A 23,476-nucleotide genomic window follows, 5' to 3' on the forward strand; every position below is an offset into this window, starting at 1 on the left:
ACAACTACTTTCGACAATCTTCGCTCCGGCAATACAGTCTTACGCAGATCTCGCTTTTCGTTCGTAAAAACATCGTAAAAATAACCTTTCAAAGTATTCTTTTTCTTACATATGTTTATCCAATTTTAGATATCCGAACATTTACACCTTTGTATATGCTACTGTATTCTTACTTATTCTCAATAAATTTATTCTTATTTATAATTGGAAAATTGTAGGTAAGTTCGTGGCAAACAGTGGTTAGCTTTATCAAATTTACCATGTGACAAGTGAGTGTCATTATGACATCCTAATATTCAAAGCCTGCATGTAGGATATGTAAGAATATTTATATTCTCTTTGCCTGCATATAACCATAGTCCGTCTAAGCTAACTCTGCACCGACTTCAACCGATCAAATATATAAACGTCATATTTTCGTAGAAATTTGATATATTATGATCAACAAGTGGTATCGCGTCAAACATACTCTTTTGGCTTTGGGACCTTTAGGATGAGGTACTCAATTATACCCTTTAAAACCTAACCTACTTAAGTTTGAATGATTATGCAGTATTGGTAGAATTAGACCAAGAAAAGTCTGCAGCGATTTTGATAGCCCACGCAGTGCAAGTGTTATTTATACGTCATAATTTCACAAAAGTTCGACGTTTAAAATAACATTTGCACTGCGTGGGCTATCAAAATCTCTTCAGACTGTTCTTGGTGTAACTTTTAGGTACGTAGGAAGTGACATGCTCGCTTGCCTATTTACCTAGGCTAGGCTGAATAGGCTAAAAAATGTATATGACACCATTTTTTTAACTCTCCGCTAGAGGGTTAAAAGGGCTAAAACTATAGGGCCGGAAACCATACTATAGGCAATCTGATCTACATCCTACGGCACTTCCTCACGCATTTTGGCAATATTTCGCAAGCTTTATCTATCCTAGAGCAACGCGGGGGCGGATGCGTGGGCGCATATCGCTTCCGCGCGTAGCAACGCAGGAGCACATGTCATGCCCGATTCCAACTTTAAGATATAATTTGTCAAAGGACTCTTATTTCAATCATAGACAGAGAGAATCATACTATCTTTGTCCTACACTAGTACTAGCACCCAAAAGATGATGAGGATGAGTATAGTTTTAAGCTTAGAATAAATTTAAAAGTGGAAAAGTGGTCCAGAGGCCGTGAGTTCAAGTCTCACCCAAGACAGTTATTTTTTCACTTTTAGATTTATTCTAAGCTTAATGGCATCATTCGCAGACGTTTCTGCTTGTTAACAATTAAAATGAGTATAGTTTTCCTGGTTCTTAATGACTGACAAGTTGGTTTGACCAACTATAAGTCAATTAATAGATCTGGAAACGATAATGGATTAGATGTGTCAGTGTCAACTGTGACGTTTTTGTTTGAAGAAACGTCACATTTGACACTGACATATCTAATCCATATCGTTTCTAGATCTATTAACTGGCGTATTTTAAAGTTCGTTTCGGGCCGTGATTCATGATGTCTTGAAGCATTCGAACCTTAGAATTTCAACTAGATTTGATATTGGTCGAAGTGCATCTCAGATGCACCAGTTTATTCTTCTTCTTCCTCGGTCCCTCATTGCTGAGGATCGCGACCATGTATGCTACGTCTCCACAGTGGGCGATCATATGGGTCACGCACTGCATGTTGCCGCCAACCATCCTCTTCACAACATCAGACCACCTCGTGGGTGCTTTGCCTCGCTTGCCTTCTATTTGGCCCAAGATAATGCCCTTCTAGGTCATGCTTTTTAGACCGCATAATCACCATCAGTTTATTACAAGCGAGTTAAACTGCGAGTAATGTTAAATTTCGTTTAGATTTTTACAGTTGTAATTCGGCTCTTCGTTGCATGCACGGAAGCTAAGGCCACTTTAAGGCTAACGAACTATAGTACAGTCCGTCTAATTTAACTCTGCACCAACACGGCAAGTCCTATCAAAAGGATATGTAACTATTAGCTACAGTTACACTGCACTAACTAATTTGATATTCAAATTGTAGTCAATCAACACTTAAACTTGGATCTAAAATGATGACTAACCCAAGTACTTACCTAATTCATGATGCATAATAAATATGCAGGAGGTAGGCAACTGTTATATGAGATCACAGTGGCATTGACAATAGGGAGTATTACTGCAATGTTATGCCGCCAGAGTGCAGCACTAAGCTAGCTAGTAAACCACAGAGTAACTTATACATACTGTGGCTTGAACTGTTTTTTGACAAGTTTTCACAGACAATAAAATATGACATTGATGCATCAAGGCGGTTTGTTTACAGGTGGCCTACCGCGAAACGCGAAAATCTAAATTTCTTTATCTACCTCTCTATCGATCGAATTGGCAAGAGTGATAGAGAGGCAGAAACCGAACTTTCGACTGTCGTGTTTCACGGTAGGCCATGTGATTGACCTAGTGACGCCCTGTACGCAGAGTTTTGCGTAATATTCCCTATTAGGTATATAATTGCAGTCAATAAGTGTGAGATCGACAACCTATTTAAATCACCTATATTCCTTAGCCACGCCGACAGTCACAGTCGTGCACAGCACACACATAGCAATCCCTCTGGGGTGCAGGTGTCCATAAGCAACGGTAATTGCTTACCATCAGACGATTTGTCGGCTCGTTTGCCGCCTATATCCTTAGAGCATTTAATAACTGGAGTCGCCTTTAAGAGCTTACCCCTCTGCCGAAAAACTTGCACAATAGGGGATATTACTGCAATGTTCTGCCGCCAGAGTGCAGCACTATCGACTCAGTAAATTCATAGACTAACTTATACATACTGTGCCTTAAACTGTTTTTTGATAAGTTTTCACAGACAATAAAATATGACATTGAGGCATCAAGGCGGTTTGTTAACAAGGGCCTACTGGTAAACGCGAAAAGCGAAATTTAGTTATCTGCCTCTTTATCGCTCTAATATGCAAGAGTGATAGAGAGATTAGATAACGAAATTTCGATTTTCTTGTTTCGCGGTAGGTCATGTGATTGACGTGACGTGTGATGTGTCAATGTGGTTTGTTTTATGTGCCACAAAGGTGCCACCTACGCAGAGCTTTGCCTAATATTCCCTATTCTGCAAACTTTTGTATGGACTGACATGGGCATTTTTACGTTACGTACAAATCATGTAGAAATAGCAATACATTTGATGTCCCCTCTCCAACAAAAATCGGCAGACTGTTTTGAGTGTTTTATACAGAAAATGACAGCCATGACGTCTCCAGTTACTATAAATGCTCTAAGCCTTACACACCTTAAAACATACCTATGGAGGTATCTTGGTCGGTTTGTCCTTTTTAGAAAACCTCATAAAAGATTTCTGGCAGTCAATGTCAAAAGAAAATTACCAAAGTATCTTCTGTCAAAACTAACGCTTCGATTTAAAATATTTATGGCCTCCTGTTAAAATTTACAGTTTATTACCGAAATTTCTGTAAAATCAGGTCGAAATTTCTGTAAAATGTGCGACAATCAGAATGTGAGGGCGGATCGCATAAGATGCGAGGCATGTCGGACCATAAACCTGGCGAACCGGAATCGGACCGTGAACCCGTACTACCCCAAGCCGAGCATGGAGCTGTACAACAAGTGCACCCCCGTCCGGGAGCCGGACTGTGGACGTATATTAGGTACTGCCGGGCGTGGCTCACTCCGGGATATCATCGTGTCGCTACAATTACATGCGGCCTACACCAATTTTGGTGTCTAGCAGTAGTAGTTGCCGCGCACCGCTACGGAACAGACGCCTGCTCGCGTTTGCGCCACCATATCTGTCGTAACAGACGCGTTTTGTTAGAGAGTGAACCTTCTGTACCTAGTACTATTATTTATTATGAGATACTGCATAATCAAAAATTATGTTATTTCAAGTAGAAACACTACTAATTTAACCTTTCCTCTGTGGCCTGTCAAAAATGTGCTATAAATAGTGCCTGAATTTTAAATGATTGAATTGTGCCCGGTGAATGTGGCCCGGTTGGCCGAGCGGTCTTGGCATCTGCCGCGAATGCAGAGAACGCTGGTTCGATTACAGCCCTGGGCACTAGAGGCCTTGGTCATTATTTAAATCTATCACACCCGTTCCGTACCTCAAAAGGAAAAAACGGAACCCTTATAGGATCACTCGTGCGTCTGTCTGTCTGTCTGTCTGTCTGTCTGTCTGTCTGTCCGTCTGTCCGTCTGTCACAGCCGATTTTCTCCAAAAGTACTGGACCAATTAAGTTGAAATTTGGTATACATATGTAAATTCGTGACCCAAAGACGGACATCTTACGTAAACAAATGAATTTTGAACATGGAGGCCACTTTTGGGGGGTAAATGGGAAATTAAAAAATAATGTTTTTTAAACTACATATATCGTGATACATATCAAATGAAAGAGCTCATTTTGAGAATCACAAATATTTTTTTATTTCAAAATAAATAGTATATTTTAAAATAAATAGTTTAGAAGTTATTTAAGAAAATAGCCAAAAAAATTATGTATAGATTGACTTAATGGCCTAATAGATCGTAACTTGCATCATTCAATCTTGTACATATTAAATAAAAAAATGTATACACTGCATACTAAACCGTGACGAACGGCAGAAATCAATTCAGGTTTATTGTCTGGATATACAGGGTGATCAATCCAAATGGGTCAGTATGGAGAAGTCAGAAACTATAAGAGATAGCGAAATCTGTTCTTATTAAAGAATATTGACCAGGTTCGAATCCCGGTTATGTATGATAGATTTAAAAAAAAAATTGAATGCTATTATTATTAAATCTAAAATCGAAGCCATGGTTCCTAAGAACAGATTTCGCTATCTCTCATAGTTTCTGACTTCTCCATACTGACCCATTTGGATTGATCAACCTGTATATATGTTAGAAAACCCTAAATAAGTATGTTAAAACAACGCCTTATAGATCTTGCAATCCTGGTAACAACTGCAACCTGCTACTATGTTACAATTTAACCCCACTGGAATTTACCTTCATAAATACCATGGTATAATAATATACTCCGCCTGGTACTCCATTCCCGTCTTTTCTAGGTCACCTAACTGACACGGGCTTACGTCATCATGCGACAGCGCTATATGATAATATGCGATAGCGCTATATATAGCGGCCATGTTGTTGTGACGTAGCCCCGTGTCACTCTGGGAATGGAAGACCATGTTTTATTAGACTATGATAAATACGTTCCATTTCTCATAATCACAAAGATTTATGAATGAACGAATGAGGAATGAGATTATGTAATGCTGCTCTTCCCCCTGATTCCCCTTGCCTCAAAAAGGGGCTCTTTTGTGTTACATCGTATCTCCTCTTGGTTTCTTTCGCCCTAGTATTTATTACAAATTATGTAATGCCTCACGTTGCCGTTGCTCAGACGATTTTATGAGGCGCTTACACCACCTAGGAATAAATAATGCTATTTATTATGTTAGTTTTAAGACCTACTTTCTTTTTCCTAACAACTTTGTCCTAACATACAAAACCTCCTATACAACAGTTATACAGTATAATATTTTATTACGGAGGGAGGATGGAACATGCCTATTTGGATCCATATTCCTAAAATAAAGTGAATCACTGTGTTTACTTAATTTTGTTGTTTTGTCCCACAGATCTCCCTCTAAACCCCACCTGCATCAGAGTGTGCCCCAGACATGAAGTCCTTGCGCGGATGAAAGGGGAGCTACCACCCAAGATGTGTCCCATACCCTATGGTCATGGAAAGCTGATGTATCTTGTTAAGGTGAGAAACCCCACTTTGCTACACATAACTCCCTCTAAACCCCACATCAGAATGTGCCCTAGATATGAGGTGTTTGCTCGAATATAAGGGAAGCTACCACCCAAGATGTGTCCCATACCCTATAGTCATGGAAAGCTTATGTATCTTGTTAAGGTGAGAAACCCCACTTTGCTACACATAACTCCCTCTAAACCCCACATCAAAGTGTGCCCTAGATTTTGGTTTGCTCGGATGAAAGGCGAGCTACCACCCAAGATGTGTCCTGTACGCTATGGTATGCCGTCAAGGTAAAAACCTCTATTTGTCACAGTGGGTTTCAAAACGCCATGTGTATCAAGTTGTCCTAGACAAAGAAGAGCCACGCCCAAGATGTGTTCTGTACCCTATGGTCACGGAAAGCTGATGTGTTGCGTCAAGGTAAGAAGCCCCACTTTCGCGCAAGATGTGTCCCATATCCTGTCGGTGGGTATGTAAAACCTTACTTTGTTACACAAAGCTCGCTCGTCACCAGTGGCGGATTTGCCCTAAGGCGGCAAAAAATACGTGCGGCAAATTGTGACAAAAAATTCGCTGATCGCAAGAAATAATTTGGAATTTGCAAAAAAAAATTAACTTACAATGTAGTCAATATGATGGGCGCTGCGAAAGGGGCGGCTATAGGGCCTGGGGCCTAGGGCGGCAAAGACTGCAAATCCGCCACTGCTCGTAACCCCACATTGTCAGCATCACAGAGTGCCCTAGGTATGAGGTGTTTGCGCTAAGGAAAGGGGAGCCACCGCCCAAGATGAGTCCCGTGCCCTACGGTCATGGAAAGGTGATGTTTGACGTAAAAGTCAGAAACCTTATTTTGTTACACAAAGCTCCATTTAAACTCCACATCAGAGTATTGCATAGTTGGGGGATGGAGGTTTTTAGAAAAATGCAGTGTAGGTACACTTTACTTTTTTTCTAAAAACGAGTAACATTTGGGTTATTTAGACTCATAATGACGAAATTGAATCAACAGAAGAAAAACATGTCCCAAGTTTTTGTATTTTCTTACAAAATTTAGGTACCTATCAGTTTTCTGACTGTCCATACAAATTGTTTGTGAAATTGCGTCACCCACAACAGATTCTGATTTTCGTAATATTGCCCGTTTGGCAGATAAACACTGAGTAAGCGGACATTGATTTTAAACCCAGCGACAGTTGTAAAAATAACCCATTCACTTCCTCTCCAACCCCAAGTTATTTCATAAAGAATCTAACAATTCATCATCTCCTAATTACATAAACACAAAACATCATCTCCCTTACACAGGCTGGGCTCCTAGTAGGCGCGGGTTACTTCACGTACACGCAAGGAGTGTGGGGCGACCAGCGCGACGTCACCGAGGCGATCGCGCGGTGGCAGGAGTACATACGCAGTATGAACACCCGCCGCCCTCCCCTGTTCGACAAGTGCGGTAAAGTTATCGTAAGTGAATTTCAACTTTAATCTTAGCTAATTAAGATCGGAAATGCTTTGAGGCACGGAATAGTCCCCGCGTTACATTGTAGTAAGCAATAATTATACAACATTGAACTTTGATGATTGGGCATTAGTAAAGTTTTAATCACAATGTAAAGCTGGAGGATGAGCTTGCGAAAGTTATCAGCGTGCCCCTCATTTACCCTAGCTCGTTTACTACTAAGCGTAGTAAAATCGATGGGCGTATGCTAGATTAGACCTTACTGCTAAAAACATATAGTCGCAATTTCAATGAAAACCTAAGCGGTATTAAGAGTTTGCGTAAATTATCAATGTATCCCTCGGCTGTCTCCCTTGCCAACGGTATGCTATTTTAACCTGCACGACACTTATGCTACCCTGGTGCGAGCAGTTACGTCATCAGTTAGTTTGGTCGCTAAGGTTACCCGTGTTACCGTGGACGGAAAATCGTAGCGAAATGAAATGAAAATGAAATGAAATAACATATTAGGTACGGGCCATGCCGTGTACCGTAAGCACACTGCCCGTTTTTCATTTTCATGTCCACAGTTTCTGCTCGAGAATTCTCGAGGCGAGAAATCTCGAGAAATTTGTCCATTATCGAGACGGGAAAAAAAACTCAATGCCTCGAGAACTCGAGAAATAAATCTCTTGTGATAAGTAAACAGAAAACAGGCGTATACCAAGTGATGTGTCTATAGAGTATTTCTTTAGGTAGTTATATAAATGCAAACAATATTTTTATTACATTTTCAGGTACTTAAAACATTTATTATTTATTATTTATTTGACGACCGGTCTGTCCTAGTGGGTAGTGACCCTGCCTATGAACCCGATGGTCCCGGGTTCGAATCCTGGTAAGGGCATTTATTTGTATGATGATACAGATATTTTTTCCTGAGTCATGGTTGTTTTCTATGTATTTAAGTATTTATATATTATATATATCGTTGTCTGAGTACCCACAACACAAGCCTTCTTGAGCTTACCGTGGGGCTTAGTCAATTTGTGTAAGAATGTCCCTATAATAATTATTTATTTATTTATTAGTTAACCAACCAAATAAAAAACTGCCTGGATCCGTCTTCTATCGTTCTGGCTTCAACTGATTTTCATGTTTTGAAACTTTTGACCTACTACACTATAATATTTAAAGAATTCGGATCGTCTCGTTTTAGGCTTCATTACTATACTTCGTTTTTAAAAAAAATATGTAAATGATCGTATATGACTTATAATTATTACATGTTTGCCGTTACTTACTTTACAAAAGTGTTTCTATAAAAAGACACGTCAAAATGACTTATCTACTTTCTTATGCAAGAAAAAAAACGAATTAGTTATAAGGATGGCCTTACCATAGTTTTTAGGGTCCCGTAAGACTTCCGTCCTTCCGTCCTTCCGTCCGTCCGTCCGTCCGTCCGTCCGTCCGTCCGTCCGTCCGTCCGTCCGTCTGTCTGTCACCAGGCTGTATCTCACGAACCGTGATAGCTAGACAGGTGAAATTTTCACAGATGATGTATTTCTGTTGCCGCTATAACAACAAATACTAAAAACAGAATAAAATAAAGATTTAAATGGGGCTCCCATACAACAAACGTGATTTTTGACCAAAGTTAAGCAACGTCGGGAGTAGTCAGTACTTAGATGGGTGACCGTTTTTTTTTGTTGCTTTTTTTCTTCGTTTTTTTTTTGCATTATGGTACGGAACCCTTCGTGCGCGAGTCCGACTCGCACTTGCCCGGTTTTTATAACAAATATTACAATTTAAATTACTATTGATAAATCAAATCATCCCGATATAGGTATTCCTATTAGCAAAATAGCATAATTTTAGCAGCTTCACTGTTACGTTGAGTAAGTGTTTATATTACGAAGTAAACGTTCTGTAAGTTTATCACATCGAGTTAAATTAATTGACTTTTATTCTTTATTCTTTATTCTTTATTCAAACACTATGTATAAGTTAACAGCTCCAGCCAAGGCACTTATACTGTTAATTAGGTTCATATGTTGTCAGTATCAGTCAGTATCATAAAATTAGTAGGTACACTTATTGTATTACACACTTATCTTGATTATTCTTGCCTAATAAAATACCATAAATTGTGGTTTGTTTACATTTTGTTAAATAAATTGTTGAAATTTTGATTATTAAGTGCAATTTATGGGAAATAAATATTACCATTTGTTTGATTATTGATCTCACCTATGACTCCAATGAGTCTGATCTGATTTGTAATAAAGCAAAAATATTTAAATAATACGGTGTTTTTTGAAACTTTCAAAATTACTCGAGATACTCGAGAAACTCCAGAAATCCTGGTCGAGAATTCCCGTGCCTCAAGATATAAAAAAGGTCGAGAAACCAGAAACCCTACCTACAGCCCCCGATTAGTTTTGGAATAGGTATTTTATAAAAGAGGAGAAAGAGAAAATCTTAGTGCTCACAGAAATTAATTCTAGGCGGACCAGTCCATAATCGACAAAAGTAAAAGGGGAGTCAACAATTAAATTATCCATTCATTCTGTTCCTATCCTCAATTCCTGTTAACAAATCTAAGCTCTAATGTTATGCTTTTAAAATCCAAAATGCATTACCGTTTACGGATATAAAAGCTCCTTGGTAGTTCTGCGACCTTAGTATACGATAGAGTTGAAAAGATGCCGGCCATGCGTATCGACCTACGGCACCTTGCCTCCATGGCATTCCTCTGCTACTCCTTAATCCTATGGCTTCTATTGGACACCCTGTAACCTAGAAATGATGCTGCCTTAGTACTTTGTTTTCGTATTAAAAGCTCAACAGTCAAATTCTATTGTGTCAGCCACGCCCACGTCGAGATACTTTTTTAGAATTCCGCAGCATGATTTTTTGTCAAAAAACGTACCTAGGAGCGGCGCACGTAGGCTATAGTATATTATAGCCAAGTCAGTACCTATAGTTTGGTGTTTATTCCTAAATCATAATTGTTAACTGCAATGTAATGAATGAATGAATGAATGAAAATCTTTATTAATCTTTATTTCTTTAGTAATGCTAATGTAAGTATGTACTTATGTAGGTATTGCGAAATTAATTTGATTCCACTATTAATTATGCAAAAAGATTTTCTTTTCACACATAGTACAAGTGGGTATAACTCAAACCTCTGACTCTCGGAGTAAATATCTATGGAGCGGCCATTAACAGGCGTTCCCCTCTGCAAAAAGATCGCGGCCGCCGGTCAAGGAGGTTATATAAAACTAGTTGCCACACGTCATACGCCATTCAGCAAACGTCAGTCTAAGCGGAATGATAGGAGCCGAAAATGCCGAATTGCAGCGTTTTCTCGTGCAAAATGAGATCGGAAACGTCTAGTCTACAAAAAGAACACGTTTCTTATCATATGTAAGTACTATTACATCTAAATATTATCAAATAGTGCATTAATTTTGCAAATAACTAAAAAACATTGTCAATCTGACAGTGATACCAGTGATATGATATTAGATCTATTTTAGGGTAATTCTAAAGAAGACTTTCTAAATATTAATTAGGTACGAGTAGAATTTCAAATAGGAAATATTATGCGAAACTCTGCGTAGGGGGCGCGACTACCACAATCCATCACAATCTGGGGGTCCGCCGCGGAACAAGAAAATTTAAATTTCGTTATCTAACCTCTCTATCACTATTGCATATTTGAGCGATAAAGAGAAAAGAGAAAATTTACTAGCTAGCTTAGTGCTACACTCTGGCGCCAGAACATTGCAGTAATATGCCCTATTTGCGTTGCTTTTTGTTATATGTGACGTTCTATGGAAAAAGGTACCTAATGGCGGCCGGCGCTTATTTCGCATGGCGCCGCAATAATATTGGAGCGGTGTTAATAATAGCGTAAGCGCCAACCCCCATAAGGTACCTTTACCCGTGGGACGTCACATATAATTTATGTAACACATTATTTTTATATAACACCTTAGTTTCATATCAACCTAATCTATTTAATCAAATAAATAGATCTATAAGAATAAAGAAAAGGGGGACAGGGGATCAAAAAGTAGTCGAAAACATCTCGCGTGATTTGTGCACAACCCCTAAATAACGTAAAATTACCGATAGACTCTTTTTTTTAATTAATTTTTCCTTTAGTTTCTACATATAGCTGGTCAAGCAGATCTTGTCAGTAGAAAAAGGCGGCAAATTTGAAAAATGTAGGCGGGAAGGGATATCGTCCCATAGAAAATTTGAATTTCGCGCCTTTTTTACTGACAAGATTTGCTTGACCAGCTATATATTTTTATTTAACATGTCAAATATTTTATTAATTTAAGGTATTTACGGCTGTCACTTTCCATAAATAGGCACTTTTAATTTATTACTCTGGTATCACCGTACCAATATTAGTGATGGGACACCATAAAAACCAATATCGGTAAAATCGATATAAACATAATGAATAATATACAGATGGTCATGATGCCTAGCGAACACCAGCCATATCGTACAAACCTCAAGGAGTGATATTCCTAGGCAGATGATGATCTGCCTAGTGACCACCAGCCATATCGTGCTAACTTCAAGGTGTGATATTCCTAAGCAGATCGTGAAACGCCGGCATGTCATGATCTGACTAGTGACCACCAGCCATACCGTTCAAACCTCAACATTTAGGCATATCGAATAAGTAGGATGTCCTAATTTTAGCAAATGATAACCATTGAAATGGCTTGACAGCCTACTTATAGTACGTGTTTGGGTAGCGTATGATTTTAGTACCTACCTAGTACCTACGCATTCTGCTCCAAATGCCACATAGAATGCAGCACTAGCCGTGGCAAAAAATGCAAAAGGCAGATTATTAAATGGCGGCGTTTCATGATATGCCTAGGAATATCTCGATATGCCCGATTTTACGATCTACCGCCGATATATATACTAATTATCCCCTACTCAATATCCCTTAAATGACATCCTATGGCCGCGTTTCATCTCTGTCATCAGATCTGCATGCTCGATAGTATATTGCATTGCTTTCAGAAGTAAACCAACATGTAAAATATTAACTAATGAACTGATAATAAAAAATCATTCTATATCAGCTTGCAAGATTCGCCCTAAACAAATTGACAAACTATTAGAAATAACATCTAAATCATCATAAGTTAGTAAAATGCTGGTACAAAGACTTGATATTGTATTATTATTATAATTGATAAAATCAGAAATTAAAATTCATTGTCAATTTTATCGACAATATTATCGGCGCGTCCCTCGCACTATCTAGGTTTACTTAGAACTGACGTCATCTCGTTCACGGACAGGGTTGTCTGTGTTTGTTCTTGTACTTGTGTGAATATAGTTTTTGCTAGTGTTTGATAATTTTATCGTGTGCGTGTGTAGCGACGCATGCTAAAAATGCATTAGTGTTAACATTATTTGTGTGCGTTACCTCGTCCCCCGCGCCAAAAACGACAGACTTTTTCAGATAGAAATTAGTGCGCGTCTCTACTCCATAGATATTTACTCCGAGCTCTGACTCGAGTAACTATTACACCTCTCCGGACTCTCTAGGTAAAGTAAACTAGCCTTTATAGGCCATTTTATTTATTTGTGAAATATTGTTTCTGAAATAATATCTCTATTCTTTTTTCTGTCTGTCTTGATAGAGAAATTATTCTAAATTCTAAAGGAGGGTTCACTAGAAGTTTACATATTATTATTCACTATAATGACATTCAGAATAAGAAGGAATAAAATGACATTGCAATAGTTTGAACTTTGATTGAAGAAGTATTTTTTTAATTAGGCATTTTTCCTTAAAAATATTTATAATAAAGATGAAAGGATTTATGAGTACAGGAACATTAACGCCCGCAAACGTCATACTAAATATCTCTACAGAATTTTTAAAGACAGAAACAGATCGCGCTTGACTTGACGAATCACTGTTTAGCCACCAATCTCCAACTCATGCTACCTTGGTAGCAACAAGGTGCCTACATACGAGGGACGCCGGAGCGTTATCTGTCTGCTCTCGTGCCGATACGCGTAGAGATGGGTGGGTGCCATACATACACATACAACACGGACAGGTACGTACATTGTCATACAACACAGGTAGGCGTGTACGCACGGGTTTTAGAGGCATCACGGAGATATAATGTGTGTGTGTTGTTAGGTTCATACATTGTTTTCAGATTGTGAATGTAGTGTTGCTAAAGGCGAGGAGGAGTCGTCATCTTCTGGACTAGATTCTTTTTATTTAGTTAGCGACCCGCCCCGGGTTTGCACGGCCGCCACAAATTATACACCTAAACCTTCCTCAAGAATCACTCTATTGATAGATGAAAACCGCATAAAAATCCGTTTGGGACATTCCACGAGAATGCCAGTTACGAAATGCATGATACAGCTACCTCTATCAAATGCGTAAAGCTCGAGAATATACTGCCAATTTCTTAGCAAAGTTATAAAATATTATCAAGACATATACCGCTTTCTCAGCATTTTCAGAAGTATTAGAAGAATGGTATTTCGTAACGAATATTCTCGTGGAATGCCCCTTAGTAATTTTTGAGTTTATCGCGAACATACAAACAGACTTGTTTTATAAGATGTATAGATTTCTCCTGTTAAGGAAATTTATTTTACAGTACATATGGTCCTATTTTTCCGCACTAGTGCGTAAAATAGCACTTTTCGTGCGTATGTCAAAAATTTAAAGGGCCATATGTAATACTGTAAAACGTTGCACGATACACGTGCGAATAGGTAATTCGCATTTCCTTCCTTCCTTCGAATTTCTTCTTTTCCGCACTTGTATCGTAAATAACTATTTCATAAGTATATGTAATTAATAAGGTATATGTAATTGGTTAAAAGTAGAGATGGGCCAAATATGGAGTTTACCGAATACGAATGAATATTTATTTAATGTTTTCATTAAAAAAAAACAACTTTGAAATAGAAATAATAAGTGCAAGTGTTATTTTAAACGTCAAACTTCTATGAAACGATGACGTATAAATAACACTTGCACTGCGTGGACCATCAAAATCACTGCAGACTTTTCTTAGTCTAACTCTAGAAACTAAAAATTCAACGTTTTGATGATTTTAGGGAATAAACGCCGATATTTTATATAAATTTTATTACTAGCTTCAGGTAAACTTTTTTACAAGCTTGTGTGGTGAAAAAACCACAGCGACTTTATTCGAAACGTAGGTGTAGGTACCTAATAAACGAGTTTTTCTGTAACTGAGATGATTGCAATAATAAAATAAACCAAAACCTAATTTTGCGCTCAAACGAGGATAGGAAGTAGGTAAATGAACTAATTTTTAGGGTTCCGTACCTAAAGGGTAAAAACGGGACCCAATAGGGAATATTAGGCAAAGCTCTGCGTAGGTGGCACCTTTGTGGCACATACAGTAAATACAGTAAACAAACCACATTGACACATCACACGTCACGTCAATCACATGGCCTACCGCGAAACAAGAAAATCGAAATTCCGTCATCTAATCTCTGTATCACTCTTGCGTATTCGAGCGATAAAGAGGCAGACAACTAAATTTCGATTTTCGCGTTTACCGGTAGGCCCCTATTAACAAACCGCCTTGATGCATCAATGTCATATTTTATTGTCTGTGAAAACTTGTCAAAAAACTGTTTAAGGCCTAGTACTTATGTATAAGTTACTCTATGCTTTTACTCTATGTTTAGTGCTGCACTCTGGCGGCAGAACATTGCAGTAATATACCCTATTACTAAGACTCCACTGTCCGTCTGTCCGTCCGTCCGTCTGTCTGTCGCCGGGCTGTATCTCATATAGTAGGGGAGCCCACGACGCTAAATCGGGATTTCCTCGAGCGTCGTACAGACCTATTGGAATCGAAATATTAGATGATATGAAGAAAAAAAAGTTATATAATGTTTTTTTTTCCAGCGAGCCGGAAAGCTTCTACATTTTTTTTTTAATTTCGGGAGGTTGGTGGAGGGTTAAAAAATCGTTTAAGCAGTTTGTGGGTTTGGTCGTTTTTGTCCACGTTAATGCTATATTTTTTCTATAACTTAATATAACACTTATTTGTAGGCATTTTCTTAATCTGACGAACACAAGTTTGACGCCTAATTTTTACATTGTAACCGCAGATTAGGGAAATGCGTGCAAATAATTATCAGATTTAGTAATAGCACAATTAGAGCATTAATTTGGACTATTATGACCATATCCACAATCTGCTTAACAATTTGTTGAACCCCCCACCAACCCCCCACTAACCAAGGGCTCAACATAGATGGCTAAAAGGGGTAAAGGTAGACTACACGGGGTACCAAGATATCACTCATATCTTAATCTGACGCGCTCGAGTAAATCCCCTCTTGGGCTCCCCTACCAATAGTCATGAACCGTGAACCGCTAGACAATTCAAATTTTCACAGATGATGTATTTCTGTTGCCGCTGTAACAACAAATACTAAAAAGTACGGAACCCTAGGTGGGCGAGTCCGACTCGCACTTGTTTGCTATGATTAATTTATTCGTTTATTACAATATAGCTATTTTAACCGTAACACATTTAGCACTCGCGTAATCCAGAAGGCCAAAGTCAGCCATACGGATGTTGATATCTGCCCACATTTTTGCAAACTTTCGCAGAAGCACAGTCTCCCTCTGTGGCCCTAGTTTGTAGGACGGGAGAGGGGCAGGGTGGACCAGAATAAAATGGTTACAACAATAGGCCTTGTTTCATGCGGAAAGGACGCAATATCCTTTGTAGTGATAACACCCTGGTATAATTGGGTCATATCATTGACAGTGCTGCGTTGTGAAGTAATGTGATTGAATTGTAATTGGTGGAAGTGGCCTCTTATGCTCTCATCTGTACCTATGATAATGATACTGACTGAATGTTTTGTCATCTTTTTCTTTTTCTATTCTCCAGAGCGATTATTTCTGCTGTAGGTACCATACCTACCTATGTATACGGCACGCACGGCCGTGGTTTGAACCCAAGAAATTCCACACGTAGAGGCAAATTGTAGAAATGATGACATTGGTGACAAATAAAATAGTTATTAAAAGTTTTTTTTTTTCTTTAAATGTATGTAGTAAAGAAAGTCAATCAAAATAAACACAAAAAATGATATAGATTTTTCTTTAATGTTAAGCCCCCTCCAGACTATGCGCGTGAATCGCGGGCGAAGCAAGTGTGGAGTCGATTTTCGCAGACAGCGAAATCGACTCCACACTCGCGTTCGCGGCTTCGCCCGCGATTCACGCGCATAGTCTGGAGGGGGCTTTAGACCAACAATCGCAGAGTTATTTCAAAATAATGTTTCACCCTTTTCCCCGCTTAATTGCTTGGTCTTGATACCTAACCCATTTCGGCAACTCCTATTATAGAATAAAAAAATCTCTATGTAGATAATATGTATTACCATTACCAAACACAATATAATTGTATTTTTTACAGTTTTTCAAATTTATTTATTTTTATTTTCAGAGGAATGAAAACCCGGAAAGTGTCATCGCTCCAGCCTATGCTTTGTATAAACACTTTGTCACATTGTGTTTTACAGGCAAGTAATAATTAAACTAACCTGTATTTTTCCAACATACAGACCTCGAACATCAATTACATATATAAATGTCGAAAAACGAGGGACGCATACTCTCTGGCAACCCCACAGCGAATTTTGGCATTTTTAATTTCCTGAGGATTTAGTACACAACTGGTCCTCAATTTGGTCTTTAAAAAAGTTGCACCTCGATAGTTTGGGAGTACAAACCAAATGAAGTTGGGGTTGCTGTAGAGTAGAGTGTAGGTAGAGCATCTCTCCAACAACTTACTGAGCTCCTATATAATTACCGACTTATTTTTTCAGCAGACGAGGCTGAAAAAAAAGTACTTGCGATATTATTCTCAGATATTACTTTGTCTGATAGTAGACGAAAACCAAACGCTGATGACCGGGGTCGGGTCGTAGGTATCACTATCTACCTCACCCTACCTGACGTAGGTACGACCACGCGAGTGAGAATGAGAAGTCTTAACGACCCCGGTTATCAGTTTATTTTGTGTTGAATACCTGGTAGTTGCCAGGAAACTTGCAAATTACGCTAACATATGTACCAACTATAAACATATACTACGTCCAAGTAAACTAACGTACCAAGACCCCAAAATAACCATAACAGCAGTTAAACTTATATCATTGATTACATACCTAGATATATGCCTAGAATGCTAGTGAAAGGTACTAATCGTGAGCACAGTAAAAGTATAGGACTAAGCTGACTCTGGACAAATTTTGCCGTGAGACCATCATAAACGTTAAATATTCCACTTACTGGAAATATAAAGTTTATAGTAGTACGTCTACACTTTGTGATTCAAGTCTTATCGTTTATTTCAGACGTAAGTCCATCGGGGTTAGCATCATTTACTAAACTTAAAATTTTAGTTAATGTTGTATACAACTAAAGAACAGCGCATGCAGAATTGCAGACAAAGCCAGTGTCTCATTAGGGGGCTGTCCCACGTTTCTGAAACAATGCTCAGGATTCTATTGGTTTAGACTGACTTTATCTTTTTGCAGGTATTGTGAAGATACCTCAGATTCTCAAATGCCGATACTTGGAGTACCTAAAAGCTATTCATAAGAAAAAATTGGACGACATACGTGAAAGAAAACTTAGGAAACAAGGAGTAGAGTAGGAGTTTTTGTGAGTAATTTATTTTAATAGGTGTATAATTTTTTACATAAATAATCTGTTGCCTGGGTCTAAAGGGTAATCTGAGATCTCATTATTGTGCCTACTCTTTAAATAATTTCAAGGGATAATTTAAATAAAAATAGTGAAATCTTGGTTTATTATTTTTATAACAAAGACTTGTCTTAAAAATCACTTTTGTAGTATTAATTTTGTTAGTTACATTTCATGTTGATATAGTAAGGAATCAAAAAATCGCCAAAAAATAAAGTGGGCACTATACCTACCTACACGAGTTGTCTTTTTAAATATTGTGAAGTTTCATAACATTTGGTTTGATAAAAAAAATATTCACCCTTACCCATTCAATTGTAATGTAACATGTAGGTAAGCTCAGCTATTATAAGAAAAACCTTTTGTTTATTTATATTTATAACCAGTGGTTTGGAAATAAAAATTCTTACCTACAGCTTGACAGTCTTTATTCATAACCTAGGTCCTCCAGACATAGAGACGCTAAATCGGATATTTGGTAGCGGGTTGTAACTCTTAGTTTGAAAAATCGATAAGTTTGTTTTCTATTCCCATCCCTATCATCAGAATCTATGCCTGCGTCGCAAGTCAGCATTCAGTTCGAAGAAGGTACTGTCCTCTGCGCCGGCGCCGTCAGCTAGCATGAACTCCAAGTGGCGGATGTAGCAGATCGCTATCCTGAAAACAAGAAGTGTAGTGTCAGTGTCACTCCCCACAAAATTTCGTCCCCTGTTCACAGAATAAATAATGGTACTAGGTACAGAAGACTCACTCTTTAACAAAACGCGTCTGTTACGATCAGGACAGATATGGCCGCTAGGTGGCGATAGCGCCACGCGCTAGGCAAAATTGGTGGCTAGTATATGGCTAGCCACCAAAATTGGTATGGAACGGATGTACTTGTGTCATGCCGGCTGGACTGGAATAGGCATGTTCCTGACTGGGTGAGGCGCAGTCTTGTCTTATCTTGTGACTGTACCTACTCAGCCGGCCTAGCCAAGGTTACAATCGCTATCGCTTCGACAACGAAAAGCATTATGTCTCTCTATCACTCTTCCATATTAGCGCGACAGTGACAGTTGCGTTTCGATCGCTACGGAGCGTAAGCGATTGGCATCTTGGCTACGCGGCCAGGCCCACTATGTACCTATGTGGGCGCCACAATTTCGATTTTGTGGGCATGTTGAAGTATTAACACAAACTTTTTTTATATATTTTAACGTGTTTGTACCTGAGACACTCGATCTTAGAGTACTTTTTCTTGGTGGGCTTGGTGACGGGCAGCTTGGACCGCAGCAGGTCGAACGCGCGGTTCATGTCGCGCATGCGGGTGCGCTCGCGGTCGCAGGCCGTCTTTTTGTACTCTGTAAATCATATAGATCGGCCATGAAATACTTTTATTAAGCATATAGGGTAGGGGGAAGCGCTAGTGGCCTAGCGGTAAGAGCGTGCGACTTGCAATCCGGAGGTCGCGGGTTCAAACCCGGCTCGTACCAATGAGTTTTTCGGAACTTATGTACGAAATATCATTTGGTATTTACCAGTCGCTTTTCGGTGAAGGAAAACATCGTGAGGAAACCGGACTAATCGCAATAAGGCTTAGTTTACCCTCTGGGTTGGAAGGTCAGATGGCAGTCGCTTTCGTAAAAACTAGTGCCTACGCCAATTCTTGGGATTAGTTGCCAAGCGGACCCCAGGCTCCCATGAGCCGTGGCAAAATGCCGGGACAGCGCGAGGAAGATGATGATGATAGGGTACCTAGTTCGCCAGTAACTGGCCCGTTTTAGTAAATGGCCGCCCTACACTAAAAATGAATTCTACTCCCCTATAAACAGAATTCATTTTAGTATAAGGCGGCTAGTTATTGAAGGCTGGCCAGTTATTGAAACCTTATACTAAAATGAATTCTGTTTATAGGTGAATAGAATTCATTTGGTGGCCAATTACTAAAACCGGCCAGTTACTGGCTAATTACCCTATGTGCGTGCCTCTTAGACAAGTAGTGTAGTAAATGAAGCAAGTTGTTGTATGGAGACCCATGCATTAATTTCTCAGTCGATGAAATTTAGCTTGGTTATTGTATAGTATGAGCCGAGACTAATATTATAAATATCCAAAAAAAAAACACTCCTAAGTTAGGTAAAAACACAAATCTGATTATATATTGAACCGAGTAATTCCTCAGTACAAAATTATTTTACAAAATAAGTTATTTGTATCAGTATGTGATACTAGAAAAAAATCTAAAAGTTTTGTCAAACATGAGAATATTTTTTTATGATACTTCCTTTTTTTGACGCTCATTTTCATCGGAAAATTGCTCTGTCATTTTTTTCTTCTTATATGATCTTAGAATATAATTTGGCGCAGTGGGTAAAAAAATCCAAAAAAAATGCGTATCGAAATGTATGTATTATAGAACTATTAAAAACTGAGAGTGGAAAATTTTTAGATTTTCATTTTGTAGGTATAAAACGGCAATAAAATGGCATTCCAGTGAAAAAATTAGACTGAGCAATTTTCCGGTCCAAGACACGCCAAAAAAAATTATTTTATTAATACTGGTACTTCTGCTGGGATATTTTTTTGATATTTCATATATTGTTGCAATACGTTTCATGAATATGTCTGGTGAAAAAAGTTTGAACGGAGCATTTTTCCGTAAAAAGATATTAACGATTTAAGACTTTAGGTATTTACTTTAATTCTATTATTATTATTCTTTGGAAATTCATACAATACTTTTTATTTATTGATACTTTATCATACTGTAAAGTTTTTTCTGGCTGAGGAATTACTGCGGGGTCCACTACCTTTATTTACTACATTAAAGATGCCAATTGTTCCCTCGTCGCGAACGAAACGGTAATCTCTCTCTTGCAATGAGGCCGATTCAGAAATTTGTATTTTTTTTAATTGGTTCTGATACGACCATGACACGACTCGCTGTACGCGATCCAACAAGTACGAACGAGGTGCCTATTAACACAAAATAAATAATAGTACTAGGTACAGAAGACTCACTCTCTAACAAAACGCTCTGTTACGATCAGCACAGATATGGCCGCTAGGTGGCGACAGCGCCACGCGCGGCTTATGTCTAGCCACCAAAATTGGTGTGGAACGGATGTACTTTTAGCTACCTGTAGCAAAGCGACGAAATCGCAGAGTGAGCCACGCCTGCTATTAAGCCTATTAATGACAAGACTGAAGGTCTTATCAAAACTGAATAAAATCCATAACAAATTGATAATTCAGAACCGGCCTCAAACCGTGTGTCACCGTTAAACTGTCGTTAAAGCGTTCGCAAAATTTTATTGTATGGGAAGTTTCATAGATGTCTGCTGTGTGACGTTGATCAGTCTGTTAACTGTGGTTGGTAAACGTGGTCGGGTACTCTTTGTACTGATACCCCACATAGATGGCGCTGTTCCGTAGCGTTAATCCTAAATCGCGCTATCAACATTTTTCTTGCGTTACCTAATGAGGATGTTGTCTGTCGAAGGTTTTTATAGATATAGCGCCAGCATAGGCTTTAGTTTTTAAGTTTGTCCTATGGGATTTGGCTTAAAGAGCATAAACCTTTTAGCATCCAAGCCATAAAGTCCAAAAGAAAAACGTGTTCAAGACACTATTCGTAGGATTGACAGGTAAAACCAATGCAGGCGCCATCTGTAAAATTCTTCGACGGGCAAACACCATTGCGCTGAGTTGAGACAGAAGTGACATACCTTTTTCAAGCTGCAGCGCGCGTTCCTTCCAGTGTTTATCGTCTGCTTCGGGCTTTACATCCTCATGAGAATAGTCCAGTGAGGACTCGGAGTGCGCCGTGTCTGGCAGGGAGGTGAGAGACGAGGCATAGTCTTTGGGAGGAGCATACTCTTTATAGGGAGCGTAGCCGACCCCAAAGGTTGGTGGTTGTGCTGAAAATGTGATCAGTATTGGTTTATATCCTGTTAAGCTGCGTACGGATTGCGCGTACCTACATTGGCACGCGTAGTCGGTTACGCGTGTCCTGGGACACCATGTCCGTGCTTGCAGCTACGCGTACACTCCAAGCTTAAGAAGCATCTGGGGAGACATCTTGATAATAATGTGACGCTGTATGAAGCGCCCTGTGTCAACTGGAAATCTGGGTGTTTTATGCTATTTATGACGTCATTTTTATTTAGTTCTAAGATAAGTTCCTGTTTACTTTGAGGTTCCTACATACATAGGTCCCAGTGCTTAACACTACTCAACACTGCCCCATTGGCACCTTAAATCCCAGGTCGGTAATAGGGGATATTACTGCAATGTTCTGCCGCCAGAGTGCAGCACTACCGACTCAGTAAATTCAGACTAACTTATACATACTGTGCCTTAAACTGTTTTTGACAAGTATTCACAGACAATAAAATATGACATTGATGCATCAACGCGGTTTGTTAACAAGGGCCTACCGGTAAACGCGAAAATCGAAATTTAGTTATCTGCCTCTTTATCGCTCAAATATGCAAGAGTGATAGAGAGATTAGATAACGAAATTTCGATTTTCTTGTTTCGCGGTAGGCCATGTGATTGACGTGACGTGTGATGTGTCAATGTGGTTTGTTTACTGTATTTACTGTATGTGCCACAAAGGTGCCACCTACGCAGAGCTTTGCCTAATATTCCCTATTTATTATTATTTATTAGTAGATCTCATCAACAAAGTATCAATTATTGGACTTGGAGTGGTAGAGTCTTTTACTTCTAAATTACATGATTAGCGTAGGGAGACGTTTAAGAAATAGTAAACTATGAAAATACGAGTAATACCTTCTTGACTAGTTTCCAATTCATGTGGCCTAAAGTATGTCACCTTTCTGGTCTCAGAGTAATCCTCCAACACATAGGACCTGTGGTGCGAAGTCGTCTTATCATACTTCTTATGGCTGAACGTCAGTTCTTCCTTCGGCTTATCGTCTGCTTTCCCTATTTCCAGGATAACCCGATCTTCTGTCTCCCCCTTGTCACCTTCTTCATTTTCTTTGACTACAGTGTAGTTTGCGATTAGGGGTATAGGCGTTTCATTATCGTAGGTTTGGTTATACATTTTGTAGTCGGGATTTTGTAGAAGGCTGTTTCGTATCAGGATTCGGTTTATTTAAACTCGGCCGCGTAAAACAAGCCGCACTATAAATTCACTTATTTAAATAATATGACCATAATTTTAGTCTAGAAAGTTCGATCAATATCGATGTAAACGCGACATTAAATTCCATCAAGACAGCACTTTATAAATTCGGAGATAAGTCCGCGAACTATTTAAAACTGTTGGGCGTAAAATACGTTTTTGTACCGTTTTTTTTTATAATAACGACTTATTTAGTATATTTTAAAACTGTAATTAACGACCACAAGCTACCTGTTACAAATGTAGACTGTGTCATCCACTTTTCTGTGCTATTGTCATGCATATTCGATCAAAGTTGTGTGTGGACACAAGTGTACATGT

General features: G+C 38.8%; 2 protein-coding genes across 2 annotated transcripts; one reads left to right on the forward strand and one right to left on the reverse strand.

Annotated features, from left to right (window-relative positions):
• The first annotated feature begins 3,328 nt into the window (after positions 1-3,328).
• On the forward strand, positions 3,329-18,084 carry LOC134799250 (uncharacterized). Its single transcript, XM_063771630.1, has 5 exons — positions 3,329-3,661; positions 5,655-5,785; positions 7,088-7,243; positions 16,754-16,829; positions 17,850-18,084. The coding sequence occupies exons 1-5, from the start codon at positions 3,493-3,495 to the stop codon at positions 17,966-17,968; spliced, it is 651 nt and encodes a 216-aa protein (XP_063627700.1). The 5' UTR covers positions 3,329-3,492; the 3' UTR covers positions 17,969-18,084.
• A 476-nt stretch (positions 18,085-18,560) lies between these two features.
• Positions 18,561-23,117, reverse strand: LOC134799251 (uncharacterized). Its single transcript, XM_063771631.1, has 4 exons — positions 22,789-23,117; positions 21,729-21,878; positions 19,229-19,361; positions 18,561-18,675 (listed from the first exon to the last, which is right to left on the reverse strand). Exons 1-4 carry the CDS (start codon positions 23,072-23,074, stop codon positions 18,561-18,563), a joined length of 684 nt encoding a protein of 227 aa, XP_063627701.1. The 5' UTR covers positions 23,075-23,117.
• Positions 23,118-23,476: the final 359 nt, after the last annotated feature.

The sequence above is a fragment of the Cydia splendana genome, chromosome 18 (genome assembly GCF_910591565.1).
Source record: "Cydia splendana chromosome 18, ilCydSple1.2, whole genome shotgun sequence".
In the NCBI taxonomy this organism is placed as follows: domain Eukaryota; kingdom Metazoa; phylum Arthropoda; class Insecta; order Lepidoptera; family Tortricidae; genus Cydia; species Cydia splendana.

Excerpts from the sequence above, each read along its gene's own strand:
- LOC134799250 (XM_063771630.1), top strand. The coding sequence starts at position 3,493 with ATGTGCGACAATCAGAATGTGAGGGCGGATCGCATAAGATGCGAGGCA. Across the intron at positions 3,662-5,654 it reads GGACTGTGGACGTATATTAG|ATCTCCCTCTAAACCCCACC; the intron begins GTACTGCCGGGC and ends TTTGTCCCACAG. Across the intron at positions 5,786-7,087 it reads AGCTGATGTATCTTGTTAAG|GCTGGGCTCCTAGTAGGCGC; the intron begins GTGAGAAACCCC and ends TCCCTTACACAG.
- LOC134799251 (XM_063771631.1), bottom strand. The coding sequence starts at position 23,074 with ATGTATAACCAAACCTACGATAATGAAACGCCTATACCCCTAATCGCA. Across the intron at positions 19,362-21,728 it reads CGCGCTGCAGCTTGAAAAAG|AGTACAAAAAGACGGCCTGC; the intron begins GTATGTCACTTC and ends TATGATTTACAG. Across the intron at positions 18,676-19,228 it reads TCTAAGATCGAGTGTCTCAG|GATAGCGATCTGCTACATCC; the intron begins GTACAAACACGT and ends TCTTGTTTTCAG.